The sequence below is a fragment of the Canis aureus genome, chromosome 2, assembly GCF_053574225.1.
Source record: "Canis aureus isolate CA01 chromosome 2, VMU_Caureus_v.1.0, whole genome shotgun sequence".
Classification (NCBI taxonomy): Eukaryota; Metazoa; Chordata; class Mammalia; order Carnivora; family Canidae; genus Canis; species Canis aureus.
This window is the reverse complement of record NC_135612.1, coordinates 41371505-41381159: the sequence shown is the minus strand read 5'-3', so window position 1 is coordinate 41381159 and position 9655 is coordinate 41371505. Positions and strand designations below refer to the sequence as shown.

The window sequence follows — 9655 nt, the reverse complement described above, 5'->3', positions numbered from 1 at the left end:
GTGGCCAATGAGTCCCGGAAGCCTGGTGCCCTGGGTTGGTCCTTCCATCACTGCTGCATTGCCTCCTCAAACTCATTTTTTTTGGGGGGGGAGGGGAAATGAGCTGCTCTCTGTGACTGAACACACCTGAAAAAGTGGGTTACTTAGCACTTCTCAAGCCATCCTGAGGGTAAGTTGGCAAGGTCAAAAGGCCTACAACCAAGGGAGCTCCTGGGAAAACCACATGTCTCACATATATGAATGAACACAATTGAACTAAAACGGTTCTCTAGAGAAATATTTGAAATCTTCGACCAGTCTGAGTCCTAACTGCAGTAAAATCCATAGAGATGCTATATTTAACATTTCAACACAAGTTAACAACATTTTGTTAAATACATCTTAGGAGGGGAGAAGGTGGTAGTTAAAAAGAGGGAAGGGCAGAATCTGGGGTCTCTGTGGCTCCTGTAGGCCACAGTTATGGAGGGGGAAGCAACTCTGGCTTCTGGTAGCCCTCATAGCACACTGTGCCCTGGGAGCTGCATGGGATTCAAGCTAATGGCCCTGTTGACCATTGGGAATGAGGTGCCTGTTGGCCCCGAGGCCATTCTTCAAACAGTCTCTCTCTTTGCCTTTGATGACTTCTTCCTCCTCCTCCTCCTCCTCCTCCTCCTCTTCCTCTTCCTCTTCCTCTTCATCCTCATCATCACTCCTCACATCCTGGATGTTCTAGAGAAAGGAAAGAATGGACTGTAAGTGACAACCTTCCAGAAAGAGTCTTGAGTGAATACAAAAACTCGAATCCCAAACACAGAAAGAAAACCCAATAATCAAAAACCAAATATTCTAAAATAAATAAATAAATAAATAATAAAAAATATAAAAAATAAAAAATAAAATAATAAAATAAAATAATAATAATAATAATAAAAAAACAAATATTCACCAAGGTAGACTATATCACAGGTCACAAAAGAAATCTCAACAAACTTAAAGAATTGAAATTATGCAAAGTATATTTCAAATCATAATGGAATTAATCTAGAAATCAATATAAAAAATAGAAAAATCTCAAAACAGTTGGAAATTAAACAACATACATTTGAAAATGGATCAAAGAGTAAGTCACATGGGATATTGGAAATATTTTTTACTAAAATGAAAATATAGTATATCAAAATTTGTCAAATGTAGCTAAAATGGTGCTTATAAGGAAGTTTATAGCATCATATGCTTATATTAGAAAAGAAGAAAAGTCTCAAATAATTTGAGCTTCTATGTTAAGAAACTAGAAAAAAGAAAAGCAAAGTAAACCCAAAGCAAGTAAAAGGGTAGAAGGAAATAGTAAAGAAATCAATGACATTGAAACAGAAAAGACAACAGAGAAAAGTAATAAAACCAAAAGCTGATTCTTTGAGAGATCCGTAAAATTGATAAATCACTAGTAAAATTGACAAAGAAAAGGAGAGAGAAGGCACAACTTTCCAGGAAATAAAGAGGAGATTTGACTATCAAAACTATAGATATTACAAAAATAATAAAATACAATGAACAATATTATGCATATGTATTTGGAGACTTAGATAAAATGTATCAATTCCTCAAAAACTACAGCCTACAAAATTCACCCAAGATGGCATAGATAACCCAAATAGTCATATAACCATGAAAGAAATTAAACTAGTTAAAAATCTGGAAAAACATCAACAGGCTCAGAACTTTTCACTGGCAAATTCTATGAAACATATAAAGAAGAGATAAGACCAAATTTCCACAATTTCTTCCATTAGATAGGAAGCAGAATATGTCCCAGTTTATTTTATGAGGCCAGAATTATCTTGATACCAAGATCAGAAAAAGACAATAGAAAAAAAAAACAAAACAACTACTACAGGCCAATATTTCTAATAAATATACACATAAAAATACCTCAACAAAATAGCCCCAAATGGCCCAAATCAAAACCAGTAATAAAAATAATAATATATCACAATGAAGTGGGATTAGTCCCAATAATGCCAGGCTGGTTGAATATTTAAAAATCAATGAAATATAATCCATCCTCTCAATAACCTAAAGAAAGGAAAAATATACCATTATATTAGTTGAGGCTGAAAAATCATGAAAAATTCTACATCCACTCATGATTAAAAAAAATCAGCAAAGAAGAAATAGAAGCTAATATCATACTTACAGATGAATGACTGAATGCTATTCCCCTAAGATTAGGAACAAAGCAATAATATCTACTTTCACCACTCCTATGCAACATTATATTGGAAGTTCTAGTCAAGGTAATAAGATGAGAAAAAGAAATAGAAGTCATACAGATTGGAATGAAAGAAATAAAAGTATCCCTATTTGAAGATGACATGATTATCTATGTAGAAAACCCCAAAGAATCTCCTGAAAGCATAAATAAATAAATAATAAAGAATCTCCTGAAAGCTCCTAACATTCATAAGTGAGGTCACTACAAAGTTGCAAGATACAAGGTCAATACACAAAATCACACACACACACACATACACACAATCTTGATTTCTAAACACTAATGTAGTTGGCTGAAAAAATGTCCTCAAGGATACTAGGTCCTAATCCCTAAAACTTGTGAATGTCATCAGATATACTTTTCTCTGTTGTTTTTTCTGATAGGTAGGATTAAGTTAAGGATCTTGAGAAGATTATCCTGGATAATACAAGTATGCCCTATGGCCATCCCAAGCATCTTTATAAGAGGTACAATGGGAAATTCAACACAGAGAAGAGGCAATTTGAAGATGGATGTAGAGTGGTTATGGGTAAGGAATGCTGGCAGCCACCCAAAGTTGGAAAAGGCAAAGAACATATTTCCCCTACAGCTTCTGGAGGGAGCACAGACTTGCCATATCTTGGCTTCAGCTCAAATCTGATTATAGACTTCTGACCTCCAGAACTGTAAGAGAATAAATTTGTTGTTCTAAACTACCAAGTTTGTGGTATTTTGTTACAGTAGCGACAGGAAACTAACATGACTAGTAATGCCTAACTAAAAACTGAAATTAAGAAATCTGTAATATTTACAATAGTTTTAAAAAATAAAATATTTAGGTATAAATCTAACAAAGCATGTATAAGATCTGTATGTTAAACTTACAAAACTGATGAAAGAAAACAAAGATCTAAATAATTAGGGTGACATACTATGTTCATAGATTAGAAGGTTAAGCACAGTAAAAAATGTTAATTATCCCCAAATTGATCTATAGATTCCACATAATACCAATTAAAATATCAGCAAGATTTCTTGTGCATAGAGACAAGCTGATTCCAAAAATTATTTGGAAAGGCAAAAAACAAAAACAAAAACAAAAAACAACACAAACCAAATCAACCAACCAAACAAAAAAACCCAACCAAACAAACCAGAATAGCTAAATCAATCTTGACAAAGAAGAATAAAATTGGAGGACTCCAACTACCCCAATTTAAAACTTACTATAAAGTTATAGTAATAAAAACTGGGTGATATTAGCAAAAGGATAAGAACATAGATCAATGGAACTGCATAGGGAATCTAGAAATAGACCCACATAAATAAAGCCAATTGAGTTTTGACAAAGATGCAAAAGTGATTCAATGGAGAGAGAATACTGTTTTCAACAAATGGTGTTGGAACAGTTAGAAATCCAGAGGCAAAAAAATAAACTTCAAACTAAATGTCATACCTTATACAAAAGCCAACTCAAAATGGGTTATAGATCTAACATACAATATGAGAACTATAAAACTTTGAGAAAAACCCATAACTTGGGTTGGGTGAGGAATACCTAGATGTGGCACAAAAAAAAAAAAAAAAAAAAAAAAAACTCCATTAAAAGAAAATGAATAAACTGGATTTCACCTAAATAACCTTAATATTATAAAAGATACTATTCAGCAGCACCTGGGTGGCTCAGTGGTTGAGCATCTGCCTTTGGCTCAGGTCATGATTCTGGGGTCATGGGATCAAATTCTGCATCGGGCTCCCTGCAAAAAGCCTGCTTCTCCCTCTGCCTATGTCTCTGCCTCTCCCTCTCTGTGTCTCTCATAAATCAATCAATCAATCAATCAATAAAATCTTTTTCTTAAAAAAGATACTATTCAGAGAATAAAAGGACAAGGTGTAAACAAGGGGATAGTATTCGGCAACTGCATAGCTGACATGTATGCATAATAAAGAACTCTCAAAACTCAACAATAAGAAATAAGCCAATTGAAAAATGGGCAAAATATATAAAAATAAACACTTCCTCAAAGAGGACACAGGATATCAAATAAGCATATGAAAAGACGTTCAACACCATCAGCCATTAGGAAAATGCAAATTAAAGCCATCATGAAATACATCTATAAACCCATTAGAATAGCTGAAATTAAAAAATACTGACAATAGCAAGTGCCGACAAGGACGTGGAGTGGCTGAAAGGAAATCTTACACATTGCTGATGGAAATGCAAAATGGTACAGACAACTCTGGAAAATAGTTTGATAATTGCTTATAAAGTAAAACATACATTTACGCATATGTCAGCAATCCCGCTTCTGACTATCTATCCTAGAAAAATGAACACTATGTTCATTTTACATTGTGTTCATTTAAACATAAAACAAATGTTTATAACGTCTCTATTCATAATTGTCAAATCTGGAAGCAACCCAAATGTTTTTCAATCAGCAAATGGATAAACGGTGATACATATGGACAATAAGATACTACTACCTACCAATAAAAAAGAACAAAATATTGACATTTACAAGCTGGGCGAATCTCAAAGGTATCATGCTGAGTGAAAAAAAAATTGGTTTCCAGAGGATACCTACCATATGACATGCTAATGTCATTTACATGCTCTTCTTGAAAAGACAACCTACAGCGATGGAGAGGGATCCCAGGAACGAGGGTGGAGGAAGGAGTGGTTTGGGGTGCAGGACTCATCCCATATACTAATTATGGTGATGGCTACATAAATCTATCCCTGTGTTAAATTTCATAGAACTTTATGCAATGGGAAAAAAGTCAATTCTAATGATGATGTTTAAAAGTCAAACTTAAAAGTATTACTTTTCAGAAAGCAAATAGTGTGGTTTTTCTCAATGAACATTTGCTAAGTAAAGTACCATTCATGTAGGCCTTTTGGCTGTCCAGAAGTCTTTACTGTTGGTAATTAGGATGTTTCCTGTTTTCTTTATGCAGGAACTCCTTCCAGGACAGTTCATGAAGAGGTATGGGTTCCTCTTCTTCCCTCATGGTATTCTCAAAGAAATTCTGTGAGGGGAAACTCCCAGAAGAATGACATGGCCCCTGAGGAAGGGAGGTGAAATTGCTACAGATCAAGCTTCATTAAAAAAGATAAAAGGTGATGTGGATTACTAGAACAATACTGAGTACTCAGGCTCTGGGCAAGGCCAGTGTCAGACATGACCCCACACCCTTAAAACTGGCTCACAAACATCTTTATCAAACCCAGACAAGAAAAGAAAATTCTGATTATAGACTTCTGACCTCCAGAACTGTAAGAGAATAAATTTGTTGTTCTAAACTACCAAGTTTGTGGTATTTTGTTACAGTAGTAGTAGGAAACTAACATGACTAGTAATGCCTGACTAAAAACCGAAATTTAGAAATCTGTAATATTTACAATAGTTTTAAAAAATAAAATACTTAAGTATAAATCTAACAAAGCATGTATAAGATCTGTATACATGGAGGATGGAGACTGGTTCTTGACAACCCATCTTTTAAGATGCCAGCCAAAGCCAGATGAGTTACTTTCTCCTTCTGTGACCAGAACCTGACCACCTCCGGGTATATGTAACCAAACACCTCCTCTGTGTACAATCTTGATGCCAAACATGGCTCTTGAAAAACCCAACATACACACGCACTGCTGCCTTAACCCCAGAAATGTAATGTCACAGGCTTGTCTCTGTACGATTTGCTCTTCTCCACAACAACACAGAAAGGGTCTCAAAATCAACAAAGCTCACTGTAAACGTTGAGGAATCAACTTGGTGTCTCAACAGCTAACATGTAATGGAGAAAGTCAGATGGGGTCCTTCAGGGAGCGGCCATGGTTGGCTGATGACTGCTTTCATGGACCATGCCCTTTGGGTCTCTTTTTTCTTCTTCCAAAGATTTTTGTTAGGGAACAAGGGGGTAATTTGAGTCAGAACAAAGAAAGTAATTCATCTCCAGAAAAACAGACTAGTATCTATTGGCCTGTCTCTCCAGAACTTAAGGAGCTTCTTCAACTGAGACATAAACTGGCCCTCAAGGATGCTCCCCATCATGCCAAGCCACATCTCCACACCTTCACCTCTAGGAAAGGGTCCTGGACCATATGCAGCCTTCCATTAATTAATGGCATCTAATGGTCATAAAAGTTGGGGAGCATTACTAACTTTCAGGAATCAGTGGCTAGGGATGTTGGCCATGCCATAGCATGCATGACATCCCAGTGTCCTGCTGGACCTCTGTGTAAGTGAAACCTTGTTTATGACTATCCAAGCCTGGAACCTAATGCTATTTTACATTCAAGCACAGTAATTCTTGCCTGGTTTTAATATAGTCTCAATTTTCCAGGAATGCAGCTACGTAAACAATTCAAAGGAAGGCTACCCCTTGTTTTGTTCGCAGCTTCACAATTTCAGGAAATCATCACAGATGACAGACAATAATACCAGTGGCAATTGCATCCCCAGTACAAAATAGCTGTGTCGGTCTGTGCTTACAGCTGGCCCGGTTATGTTGAGTCTCCACACAAGCAAGCACAGCATCTGTCAACCTCAGTATGTTCCCGAGTGTGATCTTGCACACGTATTAACATGTGAAATGGAGATCTTATCAGAAATGCCTTTCATTATATTCCTTGTCTACTACAATTGTGGCATTCTATTGCTTTTTGAAATTGTGATGATAGGTCGGTTATACCACCCAGGAATTTAATTTCAGGCTAGTGAAGGCGGCATGGGTCTGACAGGATTGAGAACCACGGCCTTAGATGATGCATCCAGCTCAGAAAGGATTTTCAGATAGTAAGACTTTGTTAGATGGACATGTAGGTGGTTACACATCACGCAAGCTTACATAATGTAAATTGGAAATTGCGTGGTATTCAAATATTGATAAAACCTCATATTATATTCACTTTTATCCTGTATGTGCCATCTATAATAAAACCATAACAGCAATGAAAACTTTAAAGGGATTTTTTTTCATTGCTTTAAAAATTCTCAGTGCTCTACCTATTCACCCTTCCCTCTCTCCCAGCCCCTGGTGACCACTGATCTTTTTACTGTCTCATAGCTTTGTCTTCTCCAGAATGTCATATGGTTGCAATTGTAGAGAATCCGAGTATATGGTCTTCTAAGTCTCTCACTTAGTTATATGTATTAGGTTTCCTCCATGTCTTTTCATGGCTTATGAGTTCATTTCTTTTTATTGATAAAGAATATTCCATTGTCTGGAGGCAACACAGTTTATGTGCATATTCACCTATTGGAGGACATCTTGGTTGCTTCCAAGTTTGGGCAATTGTGGATAAAGCTGCTGTAGACACTCATATTATACATATCCACATGCTGGGTGCTAGCCTAAGGAGTTAGTATGAATAATAACATTCCCTCCTCGCAGTAACCCTAGGACACAGGAGCCACTCTCTTTATTTTAAAAGAGAGGAAATGGAAGCTCAGAGCTCAGCCTTACAAGTCCACCCAGCTAAGAAAGGCAGACAGGAGGAGAATCCTACTCTAAGCTTAGAAACTGAACCACAGTGCTCTACAGACCCCTACTGGAGTCATTTGCACAAACACTTGAGACAAGGCACCCAGGAGGCAGACACTCAGTTCTGTTTGAGGTCAGTTCTCCATATAAGAAAGCTCCCTCTCCCTTCCTGTTGAGCAGAGCACCAGCACCTCACCCTGTTCTGACTCTGCCCTTGGAAATAGCAGGACTGACTTTGAAGCATACAATCTGAAATAATGAAAATCATCCCTAATTACTTATTTTTACTATGTGAAACAAATACCAACATATTTTATTTTGTTCTGTGTCATTGCAACAATGATGGTTGGAAACTGACTGGTGACCTACTGATCTACCACCCACAGTTTGAAAAATGTTGCCTTTGGGTATGCCAGAAAAAAATGAGGCTTTTCTGCATAGCCCAAATCAGACAAGTTTATGATATGAGCCATAATCCACATCCTGCAAAGCACCTTTTCACAACTCCAAGCCTTTCCCAGTAATGACAACACTTAACAGAAATCAAAAACAAGTCAAGCTTGCTCTAGTGGAACAACGAATTAAATACTTGCTAAAGGTCAAGCCACCGTGTTTTCCGGAACACTACCTGTCTGCTTTGATGGAGTGCCAAGACTTTGCTTCCATAGCAGCAGTGAGTCCCTCTCTTGGAATCAGCCAGTTTCTTTTCTTGCAATGCCCTTCCCTCAGACTGTTCTCTGAACACCAGCCCTGCTCCTTCCCCACTTTTAATTGTCAATGGGCTGCTAGAACTTGTCTACCAAATGTTGACCTAGAACCTTCCTACAAATTGTTAAAGGCCAAAGAAAATGCAGGCATAAAGAAGGATCCAGAACCTTCTTTGAAGAGTGAATTGGATCTGGGCTTCAGCAGCCAGAGGGCTGTAGCTATTTGGCTCAGTTCTCACACTTGTCAAAGCAAATCAAAGCTCACCTGTTTACCATGATCTGCCCAACTGAGCTTCCCCTCAGTGAAGATTTCAGCAGCTGCCATTACAGAGAACACATTACTATTTGACAAGTAATAACATTCTTCTAGATAACGTTCTTCTAGAATTAGCAAAGATATCTAGCGTGCAAGTGAACTTTTCCCAGATATGATTGGGCCCTCTAGAACATATTATTCGTGATATTATTCATTCCACAATTGCAGTGGATGAATATAATGTTTTTGCAAAGTCTTTTAAGAGGCCCCTTCTCACCTGGCAACAACCTTTGGTGAAAAGAATGAAGAACAAGTTATTCAGGTAGGAGAGACCTCGTCACAAGTTGTAACGGGGCTTTGGAGCCCCCACATCACTAAAAGCATCAATATTGGCAAATGTTATCTGTCTGGCACTCCAAGAGGGCAGAGAAGATATGTGTTCAGAGGATCGGTTGGAATCACAGTCACTGTGGCAATCAGAAAGCCTCCCCTACATGGGGAGAAATAGGAAACCTTGAAATGGGGATCAAAACAGCCTTCTTTAATTAAAGTTATGCTGAAGTCAAAACACCCCTTTGAAGGGCAGGTTCTAGGAGAGAAGGCATACAGCTGAACTGACCCACATTCAAAGACTCAAGCCTCCAAGACCTGGAATACTGCGAAAGCAATGCACACACTTCCAGCTTCTGCTAGTTCTCCTTTTCTTTTGGGGAACTCATAAAAAAATACTTAAACCTATAGTATCACATGACAATTGGCTTTGGTTGGTGTCAAATTCTTGGACACAGAAGACCAGGACCAAGACCACAGCCCCTGCTCCTATAATCCTGAGTATGAGTCAAAGGAGTACCTAGTCTTTTAGGCTCTGTGGAGTTGGATCCAAGGTGCTGAAAACATGACCTAAGATTGGCTTATTCACGATTTCCAATTTTTGTGACTGGGCTGTATACGCAGAAAGTTTCCTTTTGA

The 9655-nt window shown here is 37.5% G+C and overlaps 1 protein-coding gene across 10 annotated transcripts in view; it reads right to left on the bottom strand.

Moving 5' to 3' along the window:
- Window positions 1-310: 310 nt before the first annotated feature.
- CERS3 (ceramide synthase 3) overlaps window positions 311-9655 on the bottom strand; it is a 121263-nt gene continuing 111918 nt past the window's right edge. For 9 of the 10 annotated variants that reach the window (XM_077869652.1, XM_077869654.1, XM_077869651.1 and 6 more), the window contains one exon: window positions 311-708. In XM_077869652.1, the coding sequence (XP_077725778.1) occupies window positions 535-708 (174 nt within the window). In that variant the 3' untranslated portion in view covers window positions 311-534. Of the gene's footprint in view, window positions 709-5118; window positions 5303-9655 lie in introns of all 10 variants that reach the window. The other variant, XM_077869667.1, reaches the window with a different exon arrangement.